Genomic DNA, 25868 nt, shown 5'->3' on the forward strand with positions numbered 1-25868 from the left:
CCCAGGACAAGTCTGTGGTGCTGGGGACCGGAGCACAGAGCTCAGGGCGTGAGCCTCCAAGGACAGGAGCACGACCTGGGGCTGGTGTGGGGGACTGTCGGAGGGTCAAGGTCAGTGTAGGGTTCTCAGCAAGGTAAGGGGGGCATCAGCGTTGAGGCCAAGTGAGGGATCAGTGGGTGGAGGGGTGAGTGAAAGGTGAGGACTGGGGCGTGTCTGTGTGGAGGTCAGCAAGGGAGGGGGAGGTGTTGGCCGCAGGGTCAAGTGTGGGGTTGAGGGCTGGGGTCACCCCAAGGGGGTTGGTGTGGGTCAGGAGAGGCGGTGGTGGGCACCAGCATACCTTGGGGGCCCCAGGCTGGATGGAGGTGATGCAGGCGGGGTCGATGAGGGGCTTGGGCCGGCGAGCTGACTCCTCGATCAGGCTCTGCCACTGGCGGGGCAGCCCCGTGAACTTCTGCTCGTGCTGGTCGAAGCCCGTGTGCACGCGGTGCTCGAAGTTAGACGGTGCCGAGATCTCAACCCGCTTCTTCTTCTTCCCAAACATGGCGCCAGGCTCTCAGCGTGGTGAGGGTGCAGAGTTGGGCTCCTGCCGGCAGGCCTGTGGGAGGGGACGGCTCGCCAGAACGTGCTATTCTCCTCGATCCTCTGGCCCCGCCCTGGTCCCATCCATCCTCCTCTCCTCCCTGGTCTCCCCACTCCCCCCCGCCCCCTTCCCAGTCTGTCCCCCACATGCAGCCCAAGGGACCCCGTGAACACCCGAGTCAGGCCCCTTGCTCAGAGCCCTCCTGTGGCTCCACCTCACTCAGGGGAGCTCAGTCTTCCCGTGGCCCGCCCCACACGACCTGCCCCATCACTTCTCTGCTCTCATCTCTCCCTCTCACTCACACTGGCTTCCAAACCTCAGGGACTTGCACTGGCTGTTCCCTGTGGGGAATACTCTTCCCCAGTATCCACACACATGGTCCCCTCCCTCCCTTCCTTCACAGTCATTGGTGACTCCTTTCCTGAACACCCCAAGAAAAGGAGTCCCCATTCCCCACTGTCCTTCCATCACATTTCATAGCATGTTTAACTTCTGGAAATTCTGCTGCTCAGTCTTGTGTTTACTAGTTCAGTGTTTAAAACCCCCATCACTAGACTTTCATGCCCCAGGCCAGGTCTCACCTGCCCAGTTTCCTGGCATCCCACTCCCTTGTCTCGGCCACGCCCAGCACACAGTATGTGCTCAGTGACTGGTTCCTGAAGGCCAGCTGACACTATCCCTGCTTTTCCAGCCTGCACTCTGGGCTGGAAGCACCACATACCTTTGGTTACTTGTTCAACAAATGGTTACCAAGCCCCTGTCCTATGCGTGACCCCTAGGCAGCCTTACTGCTATATGCCCACTTTACAGATGAGGAGACTGAGGCTCAGAGGAGGGAAGTTCCTCACCAAGATCAGAGCGGGGAAAGAGCCACTTCATAACAGATACTAACAGACCAAACAGTCCCTGTCTTTAGGGCCTGTGGTCTCCAGTCCTGTACTCAGAACAGCACCGGCACAGAGTAAATGCTCAATGAGAGCTGATTTAAAAACCAAAGGGGCCGAAGAGGACATGTGTGATGGTGGTGTCCCATAGGGGGACCAGAGAAATGATGGGTAGGGGAGCCAGATGGCCAGAGTGCAAATCTCTCTCTGTCGCCTACTACGTGTGACCTTGGGCAAGTGACCTAACCTGTCTGTGCGCTGGATCAGCCCCCACAGGGCTGCCGGGAGGATAATGAGTTAATACGAGCAGAGCTGGGTGCAGGGCTGGGACACGGAGGGAGGGCCCCGTCGGCATTTGCTCTTCTGATGATTAGGATGACTCCTAGCCATGTCTGGGGAAGGGGGCCCAGGTGTTGCCCCCCCAGCCCGCACATGGGCCCTGAGTCCCACAGACCTGGTTTGATGCTGGCTGTGCTAGAAGTGCCCTTGGGCACGAGACGTCTCCTCTTGGGGCTTCGGGTTACTCATCTGTAAAGTGGGAAGAAAACATCATTTGTCCATTATTCGTTCGTTCATTCATTCAGCAACAACTCACTCCTTTGTGTCCAGCCTTGCGCTGGTTGGTGCTAGGGATACTGCGGTGACTGAGACAGCCCCTGACAGCCCAGAGTGGTCGGTGCTGGGGTCACAGAGTGCCAGACCCAGCCTGGAGGGATGGCAGGCGGGGGATAAGGGAGGTTTCCCAGAAGAGGGCCCGTGTGAACGAAGACCCAAAGAACTAGGGGAAATGCACTGGGTGGGGATTTCTGTCTGGTTCATGGCTGGCTCCCCAGAGCCTGGCACAGTGCCCAGCACAGGGTCGGCCCCAAGCTCAGTGAGTCTCGTGACCTAGCAAGGATGCTTGCGTGTGTCTGGGATGCGGCCCCTGCAGCCCCTGGTTCCACTCCCGGCTCCTTTCGCGGAGCAGCTCTGTGAGGTAAGGACGAAGAGGCTGCCATCCCCAGGCCAGAGGTAGGGCCATCAGTGGGCAGTGATCCAGGGGAACCGGTTTGGCAGCAGGAGCCGCCTAGTGGGAGGCGGGTGGGGACCCAGCAGCCAACCTGCCTCAACTGGCCTGGGCCTCCCGGCCAGCAGGTGACCAGAGCCAGGGCTCCCCCAGGGGTCCAGTTTCCCTGCCTGCTCTGGGGTGGAACAGGCCTGGCCAGGGTGAGGGGCCCTCTGCCCCAGCCCGTTCTCTACCCTGCAAGCCAGGAGCTCCTTCAGCAGCGGTCCCGCATTCCAGCCCCCGGAACGCTGCCTATCCCGCCCGCCCAGGCCTCCATTCCTGGCCCACCTGCCAGAGGCCCTGACCTACCCTGTCCTCTCTCCAGGCTTCTCTGCCCTCGACTCTCTCCCAGTTCCAGCTCCTAGCCTCATCCCTACCCGCTGACCTTCCCCCATCTTCCCCACTCCACTCCATCCCTCCAGATGTGTATACCATGTCCCACCACCTCCTCACTGCCTTCCCAGATTTGCCCCCATTTGGTCCTGGGCCCAGCCTCACTCCTCACCTTGGCCTCTCTCACTCTGCCTGCCCATCCTCCGCCCCCCAGCCCAGGATCTGCGGGCCCCAAGTCAGCTCCAAGCCCTCTGCACGAATAGGGTTAGCCACAGGACCCCTCACTAAACCCAGGAGAGGGAGGGGCTCAGGATCCAGACGGGGTGGGCAGGAGGCAGCCTGGAAGACAGGGCAGCCGACCCAGAAGCCCTGCCGTAAACCCCCAAGCCACCTCTGCACGCCGCCCCCAGCCCCGCCCCCAGCTGCCTGTGTGACCCGAAGGGGAAGGGGACAGAGGGGCACACCTCCGGATATTTGCCCGGGGCCAGCCCTTCCCTCTGGGCGCTGCATGGAGGGCAGGACAAACAGAGGAACCAACCGTGTTTATAATGATCAGGCGGGAGCCCCACCCTGGGGCAGCTCCAAGCACTGCCGGCTCCCCCAACCAGAAACTCCCCTTCCCACCAAGTCCCCAAGCTCCTGACTTTATGGGGGCCACGGAAGGGAGAGGAGCTGCTACATATAAAGGGGCCTGTGCCAGCAGCAGAGGAGGCGGGCAAAGAGTAGGCGCTGGGGTTCCCAGGCAAGCCCAGAATTTAGGGGTCAGACAGCCCAGGGCCAAGAGCCCAGCTCTCTGCCTGTGAAGTGTGGGTGAGCTGACCCACCGTGGGAGCTCACTGCATGGCCCTGGGCTAGCAGCTCAGCTGCTCTGTGCCTCAGTCTCCTCTTCTGTTAAAAGAGGACCATGACAGTACCTGCTTCCTGGAGTTCTTATAAGGAGTCACAGAGAACCCAGGCACTGATGGTCTGGCCCCAAGGCCAAGCGCACACAGCAAGGAAGCGCGCGGTAAATGTCGGTCACTATCACAGCAGCAGCCAACACTTAGGGAGCACCTACCGTGCCGGCCCCTCTCCTAAGCACTTGACCCGGAGTCCCTCATTTAATCTGCATGCCCGACCCCAGACAAAGGGGCCGTTTTGGGCTTTGTGTTACAGACAAGGAAGACAAGGCACAGAGAGGGCACCCCACTTGCCCAGGTCACACAGCTTGGGAAGCAGAGTGGACACAAGACTCCAGCCCTGTCTAACACAGAGCCCGGGTCCCGCCAGTTCTCAGAATTACGGCAGGTAATTCTTGGAGACTCGTGTGTGCCCGGGTCTGCTTGGTGTCCTGTGTCTAATTGCATTCCATCCTCACCACTAACCTGTGAGACAGACACGCTCATCATCCCCAGTTCACGGGTGGGGAGACTGAGGCTCAGAGAGGGGAAATCCTTTATCCAGGGCACCTAGAATTTGAACCCAGGCAGTCGGGGACCGAAGTCCAGGCTCTTACCCACCTGTCCTGCGGTGGTGCTTCTGTTTTTGTCATTACCATCATGGTCCTGGCCTCCAACCCTTCCTCCCTCCTTCTCCACCCTCTCTATCCACACCCAGACCTTGCTCTTCCTCTCCTGTCCTGACCCCACCTGGGGGTGAGGGTCCCCAGCTCCTCCAACCTGCCCAGGCCCCCAGCGGTAGTGTGGGAGGCAGCACAAAGTGGGGCTCCAACCACCGCCACCCCCTACCCAGGAATAAGGAATTACTCGCCCTTTCCACGGGCCTTTGGCCTGTCGGTCTGCAGCAGAAAAGCTGTCCAAGCACCAGTCCCCACCCCAAATGCGGTTTACTGAGGCTAGCCCCAGTACTCACACCCCTACCACCACCGCCAGCACCACCACCATGGGGGGCCCACGACCCTGCGCAGATGCCAATGCTGAGCTCACCGGCTCCCCGGCACTTAGGTGGAGTGGCTATTTCACTCCCATTTTGCAGATGTGGAAACTGAGGCTCACAAAGGTGAAATCTCTCGCTAAGGTCACCAAGCAGAGGTGGGCCTGGAAGACAGTCTGATCCACTACAGAGTCAACATCCTTAAACTCCTCCCCGTGGCCCACGAGGTCCTGAGAGATCTGCCCATCAGCTCTCCTCGCACACGGCCCCTCGCTCACTCTGCCCCAGCCACTCTGGCCTCTTCACTGTTCTTCAAACGTCAGACATGCCCCCACCTCAGGGCTTTTGCACTGGCAGCTTACAACCCCCCCCCACCCCACCCCGTGCTGGAACTCTCTTCTCAGTGACCTCCATATGGCTCCCTCCCTCCTTCCCTCCACCCACGTCTGCACACAAATGTCCCTGTTCCTGTCCTACCACCCTCTATGCCCCTTTCCTTGCTTTACTCTTCCTCACTGCGTTCACCATATACTGTGTGTGTATGTGTTTGCGTGCGTGAGCTTCTTCAGTGTCTGCTTCTTCCACCAGAACGTCAGCTCCACCAGCGCAGGGCCTGTCCTCTGTCTTGCTCCCCACTGTACCCCAATGCCTACAACACCGCGTGGCAGGCACTCAAGGAACACCTGGTGAACGAACACATTCGCCTGCACCCGCTATGCTACACCCCTGCTCAGACACCTCAGACTCTGCCAGGCAGTACCTGTGAAACTCTGGCAGAGAAACGCCTGGAACTCAGAGGCAGAGGGTGAAGCAGTGACCCCAGCGACACGGCACAAAGGAGCACAGGGTGCAGCCTGCAGCCACCAGCCGGGGCATAGATGCCTCCGAAGCCCAGTGCTTGATCCCTCAAATGCAGGCACATTTCCCTCCTACTCTAAAATGTTTTATTTCAATTAAAAAAAAAAGTCTTTTGAATTATTTCACATGCGGGACGGGCAGTTTCCGACCTGTCCTAGCAAAAGCTTCCCATTTCCCAGTCACCCCCACGCTCACGTGTTCCACCATCAGACCTTTCATGACACGAAAATGGCACCGCCCTCCCCACCAAGGAAATCAGCGCACGTGGAAGAGCCAGATCTGCTAGTGTGACAACACAGTTAAGGGAGTGTGTGTGCGTGCGCGTGTAGAGGGCTCCTTCCCTCCTGCCCTCCACCTGCTCCAGCAGCCCTGAATAAAGCTGCCCCCCCATCACCCCGGCAGTGGAGGGACCTGACTCAGCCAGGGCCCCAGGGTGCAGGGGCAGAGCAGAGGATGCGGCAGGGGCCACGGCCACCCCTTCCTAGTCACCAAAATGAAACTAAAGCAGGAAGGGGGCGATGAGGAAGGGCTCACTGGTCCCAGCCTGCGCTCAGCGCTTCCACCGCTGGTTCCCGCCCACCCTTCTGCCGTGATCTCCACCCACCAGCTCCAGAAGCCCCCTCCCTGCCTCAGTTTACCGCCTACCTCCCTGGGCGGTGCTCTGATGATGGAGGGGGAGTCTTAACGTGGCAGCCCATGGCAGGCTCTCGCTGCCCCCCGAAACCCCACACCGTTCCCCCTTCACACCTTTGCTCAGCTCTTGCTGCCCACCTGCGTGTCCCCCACCCCCACCCCCCATTCTCCTCCTGCCCTGAGCCTAGTTCCACCAAGGAACCCTCTGGCACCTTGTCCCCAGACCCTGCCTCACGCTTTGGGACTGACATGTACTCAAGCCCCTCCTTGGCAAACACCTACTCTACCCACAAATGATCCATCACACTCAGCCCCCCACCCCTCCATCCAATCATCAATGTCTACCGAGGACTGATCTCTGCCAGGCCTGGGGCAGAGGCGCCAGGAGCGTCAGGAATATCCCTGCCCTTGCAGAGCTCACATCCTAGGGGAAAGGAGACAGTCAATAAATGAGATAAATCAGAAAAATAGCTAGTAAGTCAGGTGGTAAGCGCTGAGGAGAGAAATACAGCAGGGATCAGGAGGGTGTGGAGGGTGAGGGGAGGTGGGAATTTTCAGTGAAGTGGTCAGGGAGGGCCTTGCTGAGGAGGTGACGCTTGAGCAGGGACCCGAGTGGAGAGAGGAGAGGAGCCCTGTGGGTAGCTGGAGGAGGAGCACCCAGGCAGTGGGAACAGCCAGTGCAAATGTCCTGAGGCAGGAACGTGCTTGATGTGGCCAAAGAGCAGAGAGGAGGCCGAGTGGCTGGGGCCGGGTGAGTGAGGTGAGAGAGAAGGGCGGACTGTGTAGGCACTTGTGGGCCGTGGGTAGGACTCTGGCTTTTTAAAAATTTTCTTATGTGGACCATTTTTTTTTTTTTTTTTTTTGCGGTACACGGGCCTCTCACTATTGGGGCCTCTCCCGTCACGGAGCACAGTCTCCGGACGCGCAGGCTCAGCGGCCATGGCTCAGCGGCCATGGCTCACGGGCCCAGCCTCTCCGTGGCATGTGGGACCTTCGTGGACCGGGGCACAAACCCGTGTCCCCTGCATTGGCAGGCGGACTCTCAACCACTGCGCCACCAGGGAAGCCCTATGTGGACCATTTTTAAAGTCTTTATTGAATTTGTTACAATATTCCTTCTGTTTTACGTTTTGGTTTTTTGGCTGTGAGCCATGTGAGATCTTAGCTCCCCGACCAGGGATCAACCAGGGATCAAACCTGCACCCTCTGCATTGGAAGGCAAAGTCTTAACCACTGGATCACCATGGAAATCCCCAGGACTCTGGCTTTTACCTGAGTGAGACGGAGCAACAGGAAGGTTCTGAGCAGGGGAGGGATGTGGCCAGACTCAGGTGTTCACAGGCTCCCGGCGGCTGCGTGTGGGGGCAGGGCAGGAGCAGGGACACCTGGGAGGAGGAGGATGCGACAGTCCAGCAGGAGAAGAGGGTGGGCGGGACCACGTGGAGCCTGTGGAGGCGGAAGGAATAGGCAGGCTCTGGGCACCCTGTAGAGGCTGGGACGGCAGGATTGCTGAGGACTGACACCACCTTTTGCAACAGCTGGAGCGTGAGCTCCACGGGGGCAGGGGCTTGGTCTGGTCTTGCCCGTCGCCGCATCCCCCAGAGCCTGGCATCCTGGCATCCAGTCCATTCTCTCCCAGCCCTTAGCATCTCCTAACATGTTATATGGTTATGACTGTGTCTGCTGTCTCCCTGCTAAGTCGGTGGCTCGGCGCAGGCAGGAGCAATGCTCTGGTTGGTTACAGGCTGGATCCCAGGTCTCCCCTCAGTGGCTGCTGGGTGGATGGAGGGGACACGTGTTTCAGCGCTGACTCTGGCCTATGCCTGCACCAGGCATGCAGACCAGGCCACAGTGAACCCTCCCAGTGGTTCTTGGGTGCGTGGGTGGAGAGTCCTCTTCCCTCCTGTTTCCCAAACTAGGAAACTGAGGCCCAGAGAGGAGAAGTCACTGCCCAGGGCTGCTCAGCGCCAGGGCACAAAAGCGTCGACTGACCCACGGAGAAGGCCTGTCACTGCCCCCTTAAGCCTCCCGCTTCCCAGCAGCCCTGGCTCCAGCCAAAGCTTCTACTCCAGACAAAGGACCTCAGAGGTTTATGGGACAGGAACATGAACAGAGACAACTCTACTTCCGATGACCAAAACCAAGATCAGAAAGGCTGCTGTGGTCAGCAGGGAATCTGAAGAAATGTTAAACAAAACTCTGCAGGGCTCCCCACCTGGATGAAACTCCCCACTGTGACTTAGCAAGGCCCTGCCCAGCTGGGCCCTGCCACCAAGGGACCCCATCTCCTCCCTGCACTTCACCCCAGCGACGCTGGCCTCCTCCTTTTCAGTCTTGGACACATCAAGCTTGTTCCAGCCTCAGGGCCTTTGCACCCATTGTTCCCTCTGCCCACAGCTGCATGGCTCCCCTTTCTTGATCTTCAGGTCTCAGTGCAAAGAAAACCTCCTCTGGGAGGCCTTCCTTGACCCCCTGACAAAATTTGCACCCCTGCTTTATGCTTCTCCGTGGCATTTATTATCATCTGGCATTATATACCTGTTGACTGTTGGTCCCCCCTCCTTCCCCACCCCCCAGCAGAGTATGGGATCCCCAGGAACAGGGGCCTTTGTCTGTCTCATTCTTGTCGTACCCCTGGCAGCTAGAGCAGGGCCTGGCACACAGCAGGTACCTGGTAAATATCTGTGCAACGGATGAGTGATGTCATCGCCAAAGTGATGAGGCTGGACCCTGAGGAGGTGCAGGGAAGGGTGGTGGGGCAGAGGGCGGCCAGGAGTCCCCAAGGCCCGTCCACACTGCCTGGAAATCTGACCTGATGCCTGTGACGGAACTGAGCCTCTTTAGAGACTGAATCCAGCTATTCAGTGAATAGCCTGGTGTGTGTTCGAAACACAAGGAGCGCCCGGCTGTGAGCCCACTTCCCCAGGCCCTCCCCACCACACGGCCCAGGCTGGGAACTGGAGAAAGTGGTGGTACATTTTGGCCAGAAGCAAGAAGAACATCATACAGGGGGTGTGCCGCCAGAGATCCGCGCTCCCCACGATGGGTGAAAGCCCATAAAAAGACACAGATCGAGGGCCACCCGAGCCTTGGGGAGCAGGGCCTGGGGTCGCATGTGGGAAGTGACGAGCAGCCTGCTCTCCGTGTTCTGGCCACGTAAGCGCCATCCTCCCCTCAGCAGGCCTCTGCACTGAGTGCCGGACAAGGACTCGGAAGGCAGCCGACGAGTAAGAGCGGACGGCCCAGGCTCGTGCCCGCTCCACCACTGCCAAGCTGTGTGCCCGTGAGCAAGTGACTCTGGGCCTCCGTGTCCTCACCTGCAAACTGGGGGTAACGATGGTCCCTATCTCCTGGGAGTGTTTGGACGAGCGAACCAGATGACCCATGCCAAGCGCTCAGAACAGCGCCTGCCGCCGAGTGGGCCCTCACTGCTACAGCCCAGCTGCTGTTATCATTACTGGCACTGCTGCTGCTGCTGCTGAACGAATAAAGGAAGGAACAAGTAAAGGACAGAGGATGCTGAGCACGGTCTCCCAGAGCAAATGTGCCAGTCTGACTACCTCTGTTTAAGACCGTCCTTCTCCAGGGCTGGGATGGGGGAGCATAATGGGCCCCCATCATGCTCTGATGACCCCTGCCCTCCCAAAGGACAGGGCCTGGGGCCCTCTCAGCCACCCTGTGTCCCCGGCCCTGCCCAGCACAGGGCGAGGCACAGCTCAGAGAGTGTGGCTGAATGCACAGATGGCGCTTCCTTTACCCCGAGGTGCTCTAAGCCCCCAGGGAGGCCAGGCGGCTCCTGTGGCAGCCCCAGGCTCAGGTGCCCCCTCCCCGCCTGGCCAGGCTCAATAGAGCACAGACACAAAGGGCACTGCTGGTGTCCCTCACCCCCCAGAGGTGCCCAGGGTGGGGATGGATGCCACAACAAACCTGAGAGTGTGGGCGAGCCCCCAGGGACGGGGGAAATCAGATTCGACTTCATTCATTCCTCCCCTGAGGTGGGGCAGGAAGGAGGGAGGGGGCAACAGGTAGAAAAGAGGCTCCAGTGGCCTCCCAGGCCCCTCCAACCTAAGTCCTTCCCCACCCCACCCCCCCCACACCCCCCCCCAAGACACAGAAGCAAATGAAGTCGCTCCACAGTGCACAGCTGTCCTCAGAGACTGACACAGACATGCGACACAGACGTCCAGCCACACAATCACAGAAACACGAGAACACACACACTGGTTGCACGGAAAAGTCCCCAAGCAGCCCGAGACGGAGCAGCCGCTTGCCCCACACTACCCGGGTACCCTGCTGGCGGCTGTACAGGGGCCTGGGCGCAGGAAGGAGCATCCCACCCCGAGCCTCAGCAAGTGGGCCGGAGGCAACTGTGAGGTGTCATGGGAGAAGGTGGGGAAAGCAGTCTTAAGAGGGGCCTGGCTCAGAGGCAGTTCTCAGAACGAAAGGGCCGCAACACTGGGGACCCACGGCTGGGACCCCAAGAAGTCAAGGATCCGGGAGCCCCTCCACAAACAACGTAAAGACCCATTCACCCCTGAGATGGAGGGACTCCAGAGAGACCCAGAGACACATACAAGGATCCTGGGGGAGCCAAATAACATAATGATACGGACTTCAGCCACCACCTAGAAACACAGCCACATGCTCACACACACAAAATCCCACAAATGCTCCATTATGGCTGGACTCACTAGGAAGGCAGACCCCAAGACCCTCCACACACCCAGGAGCGCTCCTGAGACAGAGTTACACCATGAGACCCGCACACAGACCCAGGCATGCCCACAGCCAGCCCCAGGGTCACCAGTGGCCCAGGGAGGCACAACCCCTTGGAAACACCTCCATGCAGACCAGACCCCAGGAATGCGCTCCCACAGAGATGCTCAGGGGGACCCGCGCCGAGGTGTGGGCTAAGCCCCAGCAGATAGACGCCTGCCACCGCCCACACGGGCACACACACAGCCACCCTGCCCCTGGCCCCAAGATAGGTGTGGCCCCTGGCGCACGTGCTTACGCTGGCTCAGGTGGCCGTGTGTCCGGACTGCCCTCCCGCACAACCAGGCAGCCCTCCCCCTCCTCCGCTCATCCCCAAGGCCTGGGCCAGCTCACCTCCACCATCCTCTTCCCTCTGTCCTGGGCCACCCGCAGTGGGGCAGGCCGGCAGACAGAGGCTTCCAGCTGAAAGATCAGGGAGCTGGGATCAAGGGGTTCCCCTGCCCACGGAGGTGAGCTGGCTGGGCTCTGCGCCCTGGCCTCCCTGGCAGCGGCTGGTGACGCGGCCCTACCCTGGCAGGAGTTGAGCTTGGCTGTGGCTCCAGCCCATGGGAGGGGGAGGGGAAGGGTGGAGGGTGAAGGGAGGGCCAGAGGGAGGCGGGGCTGAGCCTGGAAAGCCTGAGCCATGGGGCCCACAACTGTCCCAGCGGAGGGAGGGCTGGGCAGGGACACAGGAGCAGGGGACCCAACCACAGCCCCTGCTTCGGCAGGGTCAGTCTCCCACCACACACGCACACCCCCATCTCACTCCCTATGCCAGGCCAGGTGCCAGGGGCCAGAAACAGTGGCTCAGCATGGGGCTGAGTGCCCGAGAGTGGCTGGCGGGGCAGCCAGGTGTGAAACACTGGCTGGGGCTGTGGTGCAGGACACAGAGATGGGGGATGAGTGGCCTCTTTGACGGGGAGGGTGGCTGGAGATCCGGGGCTTGCTGTGTCCCCCTCTCCCTGCACACCCAGGCTGCGATGCCAGCAAGAGCCCCAGAGGGTGCAACGAAGGGGGGCCCTGCTGCTCTGCCCCACTCACCCATCAGGATGAACCCGAGACTTGCGGCCTCACCAGGGGAGATCACGGTAAACAGCCGCCACCCCCATGCCACGGAAATACCTAGGCGTGAGAGTGGGGCTGGATGGCGGGAATGTGGAGAGGGAAAGGTGGGGACGGCTGCGACTCCTGTGTCGCTATGCTGGCTGTCTTGCCAGGATGTAACTAACCTTTCTGAAAATAAGTGGCCCAACTTTCCAGAGAACTTCCTCTGGGCCAGGTCCTCCTCTCAGCATCGACACACATTAAGTCATTTTAGCTCACCACTGCCCTAAATGGGCAGGTACTTTATCAGGCCCATTTTACAACAGAGGAAACTGAAGCCTGGAGAGGCCGAGTGACTTGCCCAAGTGGGCCGTCTGTCCCAGTGCCTGTGTCCTAGACCAGCCACTCTGAGCAGGAGGCTAGGGGGCCCAGAACCCCTATCGCAGAACAGGAGAAAAGGACGCTCAGAGAAAGGGACTCTAGAAGGGGTCGTGCAGGCCCACCCCACCTCTGCCTCACACCTTCTCCCCGCTTCAGATCTCACTTTCTCTGAGAAGCCTTCCTTGGCCCGGGGCACAGCTCCTGGCACGAAATCTGTTTCTTTCTGTCTCCCCTGTGGGGGGCAGGGGCCGGGGCTGCCCAGTTCATCCCTTTACTGCAGCCCCTCCTGCAGGAAGCCTTCCCTGACACCCCGGGCTCCATCCCCGCGCTGACCCTCAGGCTGTCACCGTCCCTGACCTGTCTCCCCCATTGGTTCACACATTCGCCCCACTCCTGGCACATACCAGGCAAGCCTGTCGGAGGCCCTGGCAATTCAGCAGTGAACAAACCCGACCAAACTGCCTGTCCTGGGGGCGGACAGAAGAGTAGGATTGCTCCCTGACTTGGGTTGGGGGGGTGGTCGTGTGAGCGGCAGCAATGATCAGATTCAAGCAGGGTCCTGGGCCCTGGGCGGGTACTCGGCTGACGGGCAGCCCAGGGAGAACAGTGAGTGAGCAGGTGGCCTGGGCGGCAGGTGGACAGAGGTGCCTGGGTCCTTCCCACTCCCCTGCTCCGGCACCCTACCACGGCTTCTGCCACAGACCGACTCCTCCAGGACTTTACCATGGGGACCAGGAGGACTGACTGGCTCCAAGGGCCTGGAAATCCCATCTACCCGCTTCTGTCTACCACCTGCTCAATAAGCCAGGGGCTCCCGGCCAGGCCTGGGGCCACGGCAGGGCAGGTCTGGCCCCTCCCGCTCCCCCCCCACGCCCCAGATCCCAGGCCGCCCCCTCCCCCATCAGGGTGGAGCACCTGTCAGGCAGCCACCCAGAGAAGAGCCAAATGGGGCGGGCTCCCCAAACCGGACCGGCTGGTTTGGGCTCTGGTGAAGGAGGCGGTCAGGACTGGGCAGTTCTGACCAGCCAGGGAAACTAGGTCCCAAGGGAAGGGACCGGGGAGGGGGGAGGAAGGAGGGAGCACCCCTCCTCCAGGAGGACGTCTCACTGGAAACAAGGGATCCTCCTGGGACAGGCCTCGGGGCAAGGAGAGGTCGGTTCAAGAGCCTCTCACACCGGAACAGATCTTCATTACCAAACTTTATAAACACACCCCAAGCTAGAGACTAAACCAATGAACCCCCATAAAATCCATCGCTGGGATTCTCAACTATTAACATTCTGCCACATTTAGGCTTCATCTATCCCCTCCCTTTCCTTTCCTTCTCTCCGTCTCAGTCTCTGTCCCTTTATAATATGGAACATAGTTCAAAAGCCAATGGCACCAAAGGGAAAACAGGGACAGGACGATGCCCTCCTGCCCTGCCCCACCCCAGCTCAGCCCTGGAGCCACCTCTACTGGAGTTTCTTTGTTTTCTTTCTGAGAGAGCTTATGCACGTGTGTGTGTGCACACGCGCGCACAGAGATGCTTATGCACTTTTAAAACAGCCAGAAATGGCAGCGCACCACACGTACGATGCTTTTGCCAACAGCATTCCTCGGCCCCTCTGCGCCGTTGGCACCAGGAGGAATTTGGCAGTATCCAGTCGAGGTGAAGACACACTGGGGACCTGGCAAGTGCTCTCCCACGTCTACACCCAGGGACACACATGAGAAGGTTCACACAGCACAGTCTGAATCGGCGAGGGACTGGAAACAACACAAACGCTCGTCTACAGGAGATGGATGACGAACTGTGATCTACTAGCTCCGCGGAATAGTACACAACAGTGAGAATGAATGACCCACAGCTACATTGGATGGACATCAAAAACAATATTAAACAGAAGAAGCAAAACAAAACCCGATACATCCTAGGACTTTGTTCAGAAATAGCTTAAAACCAGACAAAATGAAATATGCTCTTTAGGGAAGCATACAGAGGTAGCAAAACCAAAGAGAAAAGCAAGGCAGCGACTGCCTCAGAAATCAGGGGAGAAGCTGCCTCCGGGGGGCAAGAGGGCTTGGGACGGGCTTCTGGGGGGCTGGAACCATCTGTGTCTTCAAATGGAGGCGGGGGTTACGTGGGTTTTCCCTTTAAAGTAACTGATCATACTATACATTTATGTCTTAGGTAGGCTAATAATTTAAAATTAGGATTTTAAATAAAAAATATATATATGTCTAGTGATCTTTCCATGCTTCCATCTCTGCAAAGCACAGCCTTGTTGCTTTAGCACCTGTGTGGAAGGGCCACGATGTCTTGAGCCAGTCCCCACGGGGCCAGGTCAGTGGTTTCCAGGCATTTGCTCTTACAAACGGTGCAGCAACGATAACCGTGTGCAGATGTCATTTCACAGGTGTGCCAGCATGTCTGTGGGCCAAATGCCTACAAGTGGGATTGCCGGGCAAAGCTCAGCACTGCCAAGTCGCCCGTTCTCAGCCCCTCCCTCGGCCTCATGCCCAGGGTGTTGTCAAACTCTCCCATCTTCCTCAGTCAGACAGGTGAAGTCTGGCCCCTCTCGGCCTAGTTTTCATTTGCGTTTTTGTACTTAGTAATTGTGCATCCTTTCATATTTATAAAAGCACCACAATTCCTTTTCTGCTAAGTGTCTCTTCAAAGCCTTTGCCTCCTGCATGCTGCGCGGCATGGCCAAAAAAAAAAAAAAGTTTTATTTTGGAACTTTCTGGGTCCGTGCTTCCAGTGCAGGGGGCGCGGGTCTGATCCCTGGTTGGGGAGATCGCACATGCCATGTGGTATGGCCGGAAAAAAAAAAAAAAGCCTTTGCCTGTTTTTCTGTAAGGGTCAGGGAGACCTCTGTAAACCCACCCCAGCTATCCCCACGTCTCCAACCTCATCTCCCCACCACCACCCCCAACCATGGGCTCCTTCCCACATTCATGGAGTTTGTCAATAGAAATCCAATGTGCATGCACCAAGTCCAGTCCCAGATGGTGTGACGGGGCAGCATGGCCCCTGCCCGCTGGGGCCTGCAGTCCAGCATCGCCTGATGAAGTGTGAAATTCCAGCGGAGACGGGTGGCTGGAGGGCTGAGAGTGTGGGGGAGCCAGGCTGGAGCAGGGCAGGAGCCAGGCCACCAGGGAGGCGGGGGAGCAGAGGCAGGCGCTGAGGACGGGCTGGTATTTGGGAGATGTAACTCTGGCTGCCTTGTCTGTGGAGGATGGGATCAAGGGGGCCTGAGAGGGTGTGCAGACAAGTGATGAGACGGAAGCAGTGTTCCAGGAGACTGATGAAAGCAGCCAGTATGGCTGGACACGGAGAGAGGGGCACAGACCAGAGCTATGTCTGCCCCCAAAAAAGCAACGCTTGTTGATGAGTCAGATACGGGGGGCTGAGGGCAAGGCAGGTGTCAAGGGTGACTTTGAAAGTAGGTAAGTCCTGGTGCCATCTTCTACAAAAGGGAGTGCGAGAGGGGCTCCAAAAATGCCAGGCCCAGGCCCTAGAAGAACTCAGTTGTGAAAAAGGTGAACAAAACGGGAAGACCACTTTCCCCAGTAGTTTCCCCGATAGTTTAAGACCAGCTGTACAGACACAGCAATCAAGACAGTGGGGATAAACACAGAGCCCGGTGAACGGAATAGAGAACCCAGAGACAGACCCTTACAAATATACCCAACTGGTTTTTTTTTTGTTTTTTTTTTTTTTTTTGCGGTACGCAGGCCTCTCACTGCTGTGGCCTCTCCGGACGCGCAGGCCCAGCGGCCATGGCCCACAGGCCCAGCCGCTCCGTGGCATGTGGGATCTTCCCGGACCGGGGCACGAACCCGTGTCCCCTGCATCGGCAGGGGGACCCTCAACCACTGCGTCACCAGGGAAGCCCCCAACTGGTTTTTAAAACATTGATTTTTTTTCACTGTGGTAAAATATACATAATATTTATCTTTTAACCATTTGTAAAGTGTACACTTCAGTGGCATTAAATACATTCACAATGTTGTGGAACCACCTTCAAGGCCTATGCCTCAAACTTTTTCATTATCCCCAAAAAAGATCCTGTACCCATTAAACAGTAGCTCCCCACTCCCTCCTTCCCCCCAGCCTCAGGTAACCTCTATTCTACTTTCCTTCTCTATGAATCTGCCCACGCTAGGTGGAATACGTAAGTGGAATCTCACAATATTTCTCCTATGTCTGGCTTATTTCACTAAGCATGTTTCCAAGGTCCACCCACCTTGTAGCATAAATTAAAACTTCATTCCTTTTAATGGCTGAATAATATTCCCTTGTGTGTATGCACCAAATTTTGTTTATTCATTCATCTGTTGATAGACACTTGGATCGTTTCCACTTTTGAGGTATTGTTAATAATGCATCTATGAACATTGAAGTATACAAATATCTGTTCAAGTCTCTGCTTCCAATTCTTTTGGATGTGCACCTAGCAGTCGAATTGCTGGGTCATATGGTAGTTCTATATTTAACCTTTTGAGAAACCACCAAACTGTTTCCCACGGCAGCCGCACCATTTTACATCCCCACCAGCAATCCATAAGGGCTCCAATTTCTCTGCATCCTCACCAATACATGTTATTTTCCTTTCTTCTTTTGATAATAGCCATCCTGGTAGGTGTGAAGTGGTATCTCACTGTGGTAACTTATTTTTGACAAAGAAGCATAAGCAATTCAACGGAGGAAAGACAGCATTTTCAACAAATGGTACAGGAACAATCAGACATCCCTATGCTAAAAAATGAACCTTCATCTAAACCTCACACTTGCACAAACCTTCATTCATAATGGATCACAGGCTTAAATATAAAATGTGAAATTATAAAACTTTTAGAAAACAAACAAATCGTCAGGATCTAGGGCTAAGCACAGAGTTCTCAGACTTGATACCAAAAGCATGACCCATAAAAGGAAAAATTAATAAAGCAGACCTCATCAAAATTAAAAACTTCTGCTCTGCAAAAGTCCACGTGAAGAGGATAAAAAGCCACAGATTGGGAGAAAATATTTGCAAGCCACATATCTGACAAGTGATTAATATCTAGAAGTGATAAAGAACTCTCAATACTCAACAGTAAAAAAACCCCAAACAATCCAATTAGAAAATGGGCAGAAGACATGAGACATTTCACCAAAGGGGATACACAGATGGCAGATAAGCTCATGAAAGGATGTTCAACATCATTAGCCATTAGAGAAATGCAAATGAAAGCCACAATGAGTTATCATTACATGCCTATTAGAACAGCCAAAATAAAAAATAGTGATAACGCCAAATGTTGGTGAGGACACAGAAAAACTGATCGCTCATACACTGCTGGTGGGAATGCAGAATGGAACAGTCATTCTGGAAAACAGTCTGGCAGTTTCTTTAAACATGCATCTACCCTTACTTTCCAGCAATTGCACTTATGGGTATTTGTCCCAGAAAACCGAAAATTTACATTCACACAAAAACCTGTATGAGACTGTTTATAGCAGCTTTATTTCTAATAGCCCCAAACTGGAAACAACCCAGATGCCCCTCAATGGGTGAATGGTTCAATAAACTATGGCACATCCACTGCTGAGCAAGAAAAAGGAATGAACTATTGACACAGGCAACAACCCGGATGAATCTCCAGAGAACTATGCTGAGTGAAAAAAAGCCAACACCAAAAGGGGACGTACAGTATGATCCCATTAACATAACGCTGAGATGACAGAATAATAAGAATAGGGAACAGATAGATGAGTGCTTGCCAGGAGTTAGGGACAGGCCAGGGAGGGCATGTGGCTATAAAAAGGCATCGGGGGATCCTTGTGATGGAATGTTCTATATCTTGACTGTATCTGTGTCAATATCCTGGTTGTGGTCTTGTACTAACCATAATTTTGCAAGATGTTATTATTGGGGGAACTGGGTAAAGGGTACAGGGGCTCTCTCTGTGTTATTTCTTACACGTCCAAGTTAATCTACAATGATCTCACAATAAAAAGCTTAATTAAAAATATTAATAATTAAAAAAAATATTAATAATTTAATGAAAATGCCAGACCCTTTCCCACCTTAGAAGATGCTATTCATTCTCCTTGGAACGCACAGCTTTCCACACACTAACTCCTACTCCTTTTACAGCCCTCAGCGCAGATGTCTCCTCCCCCAGGAAGCCTTCCCTGATTTCCTAGGGTGGAGCCAGGGCTTGCTTCAAGTTCTCGGGGCCTCCTCCACCAAAGCCATGACCCTCGGGCCTGTGCTTTCCTCAGGGTCACTCTGGGCTGTCACTGCTTAGTGCTGTGTCTGTCTCCCATCACTGGACATAAGGGCAGGGCCTCGGGCAGACAGGTCACCATCCTGTCCCAGGCATCAGCCAGCACAGGGCTGGACTCAGAGGAGGCACACAGTGAAAGAGTGAGGGACAATAATGACAATAATACTCTCAGCTAACACTTGTTAAGATGTTTCTATGTGCTAGCTCTCTTTTGAGTGCTTTACATGGATAAAATAACCTTTATAACAATCTCATTTTACAAATGGGGAAATTGAGGCCGAGGGGGGCTGGAGGGGAGCCACAAGCCCAAGGTCACCCAGCTAGTAGGTGGCGGAGCTGGGTAGCAAACCCAGGCCTTCAGATCCAGAGCCTTTGATAGTCATCTCCACCCCACAGGGCTTCTCCATGAAAGGCTGGATGAGACTGGCTAACAGGGGAAGCAGAGGGGCAGAGGAGGCAGGGGAAGAGAAGAGACCCTCCCTGCACCCAGCCCCCAATCCATTCCCATGTGTGTGGGGGGGTCTCACCCTTCTCCAGGGAAGGCCCCTCCGTGGAAGTGACAGATCTGGGATGGTACCAGAACCCCCTTCACACCTTACAAGTGTCACGGAAGGCCCCTTACAGGTCATGGGCCTACAGCTGAATCCCAATTGTCAACCTGGGTAGCTGGCAGTGCCCTCTCCGGACAGGGACTACCCACCTTCATTTGAGGCAGAGGTGTCACACCCAGCTGGAGCAGGGGGTGGCAAGCCGAGAGGAGCCCCAGAGCGCCCTCCTGCGGCTCCACCGGGGCAGGGATGCTTTCATCTGGCTATGGGGAGAGGCTTCCATCTGACCCATGCTGGGGAGCATGCGACTTCACTTAGCCACCCTATTGAGAGCAAGCTGCAGCTGAGTGCTGGCGGTCTGGAGCCATTTACATACAGTGTTAAAACCTGCAGAACAATATGGGATACTATTTATGGAAGCAACAAGGAAGCACAGTGAGTACCTGCGGGAGGGGACCCAGGGGACTTTAACCATGGCAAGCGTTTTTTCTCTCTTAGCTGGGCAACAGGCCCAAGGGAGTCCATCAGGTGATTCTCTGATCTCTTGAGGGCAACTGTAATCTTTCATGATTCACAAACGAACAGGCAACAATTAAAAGGAAGAAAAGAGGGCTTCCCTGGTGGCGCAGTGGTTGAGAGTCCGCCTGCCGATGCAGGGGACGCGGGTTCGTGCCCCGGTCCGGGAAGATCCCACGTGCCGCGGAGCGGCTGGGCCCGTGAGCCATGGCCGCTGAGCCTGCGCGTCCGGAGCCTGTGCTCCGCAACGGGAGAGGCCACAACAGTGAGAGGCCCGTGTACAGCAAAAAAAAAAAAAAAAGGAAGAAAAGAGGGCTGAATTTATTTGATAAACCTGGAAAGAGCACACGAAGGAGGGGGCTTCTAGGGTGCTGGCAACGCTTGTCTTCTTGATCTGGTGGTCGTTAGAAGGGCGTGTGCTTTATGATTATTCACTAGACTGAACAGGGAGGTCTCACGCAGTTTTCTGTACACGTGTCATATTTTACACTCTGGTGCAGGAAACACCAGGGGTAGCAATTCTGACAGCTGGAAGCTTCCTCCATACCTGCAGGTGTCCGCAGACAGTCTCTTTTGCTCTCTGTCCATCTCTCTCTCTCTCTCACACTCACACACTCCCAAGGCTGTAACTGCTGCCGCGATCAGAGCAGTAGCCCCCCTTGGCCCCTTGCAGCTCTTGGGCTGTTTCCTGCAAAGGAGACAAAGGCCTGGAGGCAGCCAGACTCAGCCTCAGCCCCAACACCCAGGTCTCTGCACATGCCCAGCACTCTGGTGTCCTGCGTGGATCACACTCCCTGTGGAGCCTTTCTGGCCACGAGGAAGTATCTATCCACGGCGTCCCTACCCTGGGGTGCCACAGCCGGTCACCCAGAGTGGAAGGAGTTAGTTAAGATTTGGTAGGGTCCCCACGGTGGGGACAGCCCTAGGTGGCTCACCTGTGCCCTGCGCTGGAGACAGAGGACACCAACGAGGCCAGCTACAGAGCCTTACGTGTGCGCACCACACTAGTGCAAGACAAGGCGGTGAGCAGGGTGCTGTGAATGCCTCCATGTTGCAGAGGAGGAAAGTGGGGCTCAGAGAAGGGAGGTGCTGGCCCAAGGTCACACAGCATGTATTAGAGCCAGGATTCCATGGCAGGTGTGACCCAGGCCAGAGTCCACTCACTTAACCACGTTCAGGCTCTTATTCGTCCCGTTCAAGGCTCTTATTCGGTCCGCACTCAACAATTCTTTATTATGCACTCAGTATGTGCCAGGCATTGTTTTAAGCACTGGGGATACAGCAGTGAGTAAGATAGTCCCTCCTTCCCAGAGATGACATCCTAGTGAGTGAGATGGAGTTAAGACAACACACAAGTAAACAAAAAAGTCCGTAACAAGTGGGAGAGGGGACAGTGCGGGGAGGGGTGTCTCTGGGGGGCGGCATTTGGGCAAGAGCAGGGGAGTGAGGGAGCCACGTGTGGATCCAGGGAAGAGTTTTCAGGGTGGAAGGAACCACAACTGCAAAGGCCCGAGGACTGAAGCCTGCCTGGCACATTCCAGAATGCCGGAGGAGGCTGGCCAAGGAGGCTGGCGTGGCAGGAAGGGAGGAAGGGTGGAAGGGGAGAGTGGCCTGGCTGAGGTCAAAGAGAGTCTACACTAAATGCAGACGAACAGCAGCTCCCGGCGCCCAGGCCTCTTGACCACAGCCCTCCAAGGGAGGTGTGGTCCCCCTACCAGCATCATGTTACGGAGGAGGAAGCCCGTGGGGGATGGGAAAGCTTCCCAGGGTGGCTCTGCTGGCCAAGCGCAGAACTGGGGCAGGAGTCCCTAAAGCTTAACCGCCAGGCCAGGCTGAAGGATGGGGGTGGGGCTGGGGGTCAGCGACGGCTCTCAGCTGGGCGCCTCTGGTCCCAGCAAAGCAGGAGCCCAAAGCTGTGCACTTATGACAATAGTTCACTGGAAGCCAGGGGCTCACACACAGCCCTTTGCTCCCAGGCCCCGGCCATTCTGCAAGTCAGGCCTTTGGCTTCCTCCCGCTCCACTCTGCTGTAGCTGGGTACCAGCCTTACTAGGAGTGACTTAAGAACTTTTTTTTCAATCCACTCACTTAAAAAAAAAACTTAATTAAATTTATTTTAAAATAGTCACTCAGACACAAATGTTGGCCTGATGGTCCCACAGAGCACCGCCTATGAAATAAGGGAACCTGAATCCAGTAGCGCCTCTAGGCCTAAGGCCCAATATACAGGAAGTACAGGGGACAGAGGAACATGTGAAATGACACCACAAAGATGCATCAGTGAGATCCAGAGTGTGGAAACTTCCAGAGGAGAGAGGACCAGGGTTTTTGACGACCCAATAAGCAAGCACAGGAAAGAGCCGCCAGGGGAAACCCTATGGACTACAGAAGCCTTCAGGGGCCTATCAACCGAACGCAAAGCAGACCCTGTCTGGATGCCAAGTCAAACAAACACATGAAAAAGGATGATAAGACAGCTGGGGAAATGTGAGGATATTAAGGAAGTACTGGTTCTTTTTCTCCTGTGACAATGGTATTGTGTGTGTGTGTATGTGTGTGCCTGTGTGTTTTAAGGATTCCTTATCTCTCATAGGCAAAAAAAATCTGAGATACTTATGGCTGAAGTCTATGATGTTTGAGAAGTGCTTCAAAAGAATCAGGGAGGTGGGGATGGGGCACAGATGAAAAAGCCTGGTGGTGACTGATAACCGCTGAAGCTGGGGACGGGGACGTGGGGAGGGCATCAGACCACTCTTCAGAGCATGTGTGGACACTTCCATTATACAAAGGTTTTAAATGTTTTGCAAAAGGAAATGTGACCTAGTCATAAAGGTGAAGAATTAAGGATCGCTCACCCCGTGAACCTTAATTACTAAATCCAAACACATATCCTGCCTCTAATAACTGTAACAGTAATCACGGCAACAGTAACCAGAATGACATAATGATGACAGCCCTGTGCTGAGTGTTACACACACGCTGACTCAATTCTCCCAGCTACCCAGGGAAGCAACAAGAATCCTTCTCCTCTGGCTCCAAATGGGAACCAGTGCAGAGATAGCCAGGGCTCAGGGCCTGGCCTCAGGTCACAGAGGAAGCTCTGTTGGGGGTGGGTGAGGCTGGCGGGGGAGCTGCATGCCCAGCCCTTGCTGGGAAGGGGTCAGGGAGAGGAGGCCAGGGAGCCCTTGGTGAGTGGGGACACACAGGGGCACTGGACTCTTGGTCCCCCTTGTTCCCATCAAACAATAACGGCTCCTGCAATGCAATATTCACATATTAGCACAAACCTTTCCTGAAATTAAACCAGGAGCCACCCCACGGGAGCCTGAAATGGCAACCAGCAACAGATGACAACACCAGATCTGGGGCCCACGGGACTTGTTAGGCTCCACCCCTCTGGATGGTCCTCCCTGCAAGGTTGCAGAGCCAGCCCCAGTACCCCCGGCCCCTGACCATCAGTGGGATGGGTGCCCTGCCTCCCACCCTCTCCCACGCCAGGTGCCAGGAGAAGCAAGGAGGCTGGAGTGTGTGTGGCAGGGGGAGCCTGTGGAAGGAGGGAAGCCCTCCTTCCTGTTCTTGTCCTGGGCCTGTAGAAACCATCTCCCCTCTGTGGCTTCAGCAGGATCCTGGCTCTAAACAGGGAAGCTAAGGAAGCCTCTTCAGGGAAGGAGGAAAGCAGAAATTGAGGGAAAGAGGGAGAGAGATAGGAGGCAGAGACACAGGTAGAGAAAGACAGGAGCGGGGCGGGGACAGAGAGATAGCTGCTCAGACAGAGGTCTGGAGGGCCCAGGGATGGGAAGACAGGACAGCAACAGAGGCTGCACCACCAGGCACGGACGCCTTCTTTGGGCCTCAGCTCCCTTGACAGTAACATGGGAATAATAATCATATCTTCCTACAGTGTGCTTATGGAGGTGACATGACTTAATCATACCATGTCAGAAACCCAGGAAAGTGCCCAAACCCAGGAAATCGCAAAAGCTAATATATGTTTCCTATCATTCTGTAAGCCAGTGGCTCTCATCTCGGTTCAGAATTGCACTAGAGTCACCAAGGGAGCTTGAAAAAACCGCACAAAACCCAATGCTCAGGCCTCACAGCCAGAGATTCGGATTCAAATGGTCTGACCTTGGACCCCCGCATGGATGCCTGCACCAGGTAACCCTAATGTGTGGCCAGAGGTGAGCACGGGATTAGGGGTGGGGGGCCTGGACACACAGTCCCAGGCCTGCGTCCTCGAGGGGTGGTGTAAAGTGAGACAGACTGATGGGGGTGTAGGCCTTAGGGGCTGAAAGGGAAAGGGCGGGGCAGGGTGAGTGCCCAGGAGGCCCCCCTCTCTGCCTGCCCACCCTCCCCCACCGTAGCCACCGGGAGTCTGGGGCCTGCTGAAGAATGCAAGGAATGAAGCCAGGCCTGGCACGGCCATCTCCAGGTCCCCGCCCCTTTCACAAACTCCCAAGAGCCCTTCCCTGGTCAGGTCACTGGCCAGATTGCCAACCACCGCCCCCGGGAAGGCCTCAGCAATCACTCAGTCCTCCGGTCCTGAAGCCCGCGCCCAGCCCTCTCCTCAGAGCGCCCATCCTGAACCCCTTCTCCTCTTGGGTCCTCCGCAACCCCAATGCTGGACCACAGGGCGCAGCCCAGGGGTGAAGCGCTTATCAGTGGTGGAGGGAGTGACACTGACAGCCAGCCTGTGGCTGGCAGAGTTTATCACCTGCTCTGGAGGCAGGAGTGGCCTGAGAAGGCTTCCCAGAGGTGGTGACCTTTAGGCCAGGACCCAAAGAATAAATGAGGTGAGAGCACTAAAAAAAGGCCAGCGAGGCGCAGTGCAGCTGGCAAGGGAGAGGGGCAGGGCCTTGCTGACCAGAGGCGGGACTAGGTCCCCCACCGCCCCAGCAGTGGGAACCATAGAAGGATTTTAAGCAGGGCAGGGACCCACTCTGACCTCACCGGCATCTGCTGCACTCCACCCCGTTCTCTCCCAGGGACGGAGAACCGCAGCTGGCCTCCTGGGGGTGCCGGGGTACCCCCAGATCCTGCCATGGCTACGGGGTAAGGGCTGGACCCTGGCTCCTTCCCGTCACGCTGTAAGGAGACCCCAGCACTGCTGCTTCCTGCATCCCTGAGCCTGTTTCCCGATAATTAAACTGTAAGCTGATTAGTCAAGGAAAACCTTTAATTAGCCCTTGAAGTCATTCAGGAAAATTACAACCTCCTCTCTGGCACCCTGCCTGCCCTCTGCCAGGGCCCAGGGGCGGTGCCAGGGAGAAAGCAGGGAGTGGGGGAGGTGGGCTCCTGCCTCTGCTGTGAGAGCCTCACCCAGCAGAGCCAAGCCCAGCGAACAAGGCGCCTCGTGGGAGAGGAGGCCACAGGCTCCCCCTGCCACAGCACAAAGCGCCTTGGAATAAATCCAGCAAGCGGCGGGCAAGGCCCAGGCTGGAGACGTGCGATACTTTGCTGAAAGACACCAGAGAAGACATACATAAACGGAGAGACGGACCACGTTCATGGACTGGGAGACTCCATGTCACGTCTGTGTGTGCGGCAAGATGCTTGTCTCATCTCTAAATGGAATCATGAAAAGTCAAGTAGCCGAGACACTCGGGAAGGAGGACATGTGGAAGGGCTTGCTCTCCACACCACCGAGACTTACTATCAACTACAGAAATTAGGACAGTGGGGTACTGACCCAGGAATAGGCAAACCAAGCATAAGAAAGGAAGAAAGTACCCAGAAACAGGCCCACTTATACAGAGAGATAATTTATGACACAGGTGGCAGGGGAGAAACGCTGGTTTGTAATAAATGGTACACGGATGACTGAGGATCAGATGGACAACGTGAAACTGGGTGCCTATCTCACACCACACATACACACTCCAATTCTAGCACAAAGGAAAACTAAACGTGAAAAGCAGAACTATAAAACTATAAAGGAAATGGGTGATAATTGACTGCATTAAAATTAAAGGCTTCTGTTCATCAAAAGGCACAATAAAAAAAGTGAATGGACTTCCCTGGTGGTCCAGTGGTTAAGAATCTGCCTTCCAATGCAGGGGACGTGGGTTCGATCCCTGGTCAGGGAACTAAGATCCCACACACCGCAGGACAACTAAGCCACAACTACTGAGCCCGTGGCCTCAACTAGAGAGCCCATG

General features: G+C 56.0%; 1 protein-coding gene across 4 annotated transcripts in view; it reads right to left on the reverse strand.

Moving 5' to 3' along the window:
• Positions 1 to 25868, reverse strand: part of PAK4 (p21 (RAC1) activated kinase 4) — a 46382-nt gene that overhangs the window by 9568 nt on the left and 10946 nt on the right. For 2 of the 4 annotated variants that reach the window (XM_060289412.1, XM_030874297.2), the window contains exons 2-3: positions 1919 to 1992; positions 338 to 595 (exon numbers count right to left, since the gene is read on the reverse strand). In XM_060289412.1, the coding sequence (XP_060145395.1) occupies positions 338 to 541 (204 nt within the window). In that variant the 5' untranslated portion in view covers positions 542 to 595; positions 1919 to 1992. Of the gene's footprint in view, positions 1 to 337; positions 596 to 1918; positions 1993 to 7477; positions 7652 to 11314; positions 11442 to 25868 lie in introns of those variants that run through there. The other 2 variants (XM_070044302.1, XM_060289411.2) reach the window with 2 other exon arrangements.

The sequence above is a fragment of the Globicephala melas genome, chromosome 19, assembly GCF_963455315.2.
Source record: "Globicephala melas chromosome 19, mGloMel1.2, whole genome shotgun sequence".
Taxonomy (NCBI): Eukaryota; Metazoa; Chordata; class Mammalia; order Artiodactyla; family Delphinidae; genus Globicephala; species Globicephala melas.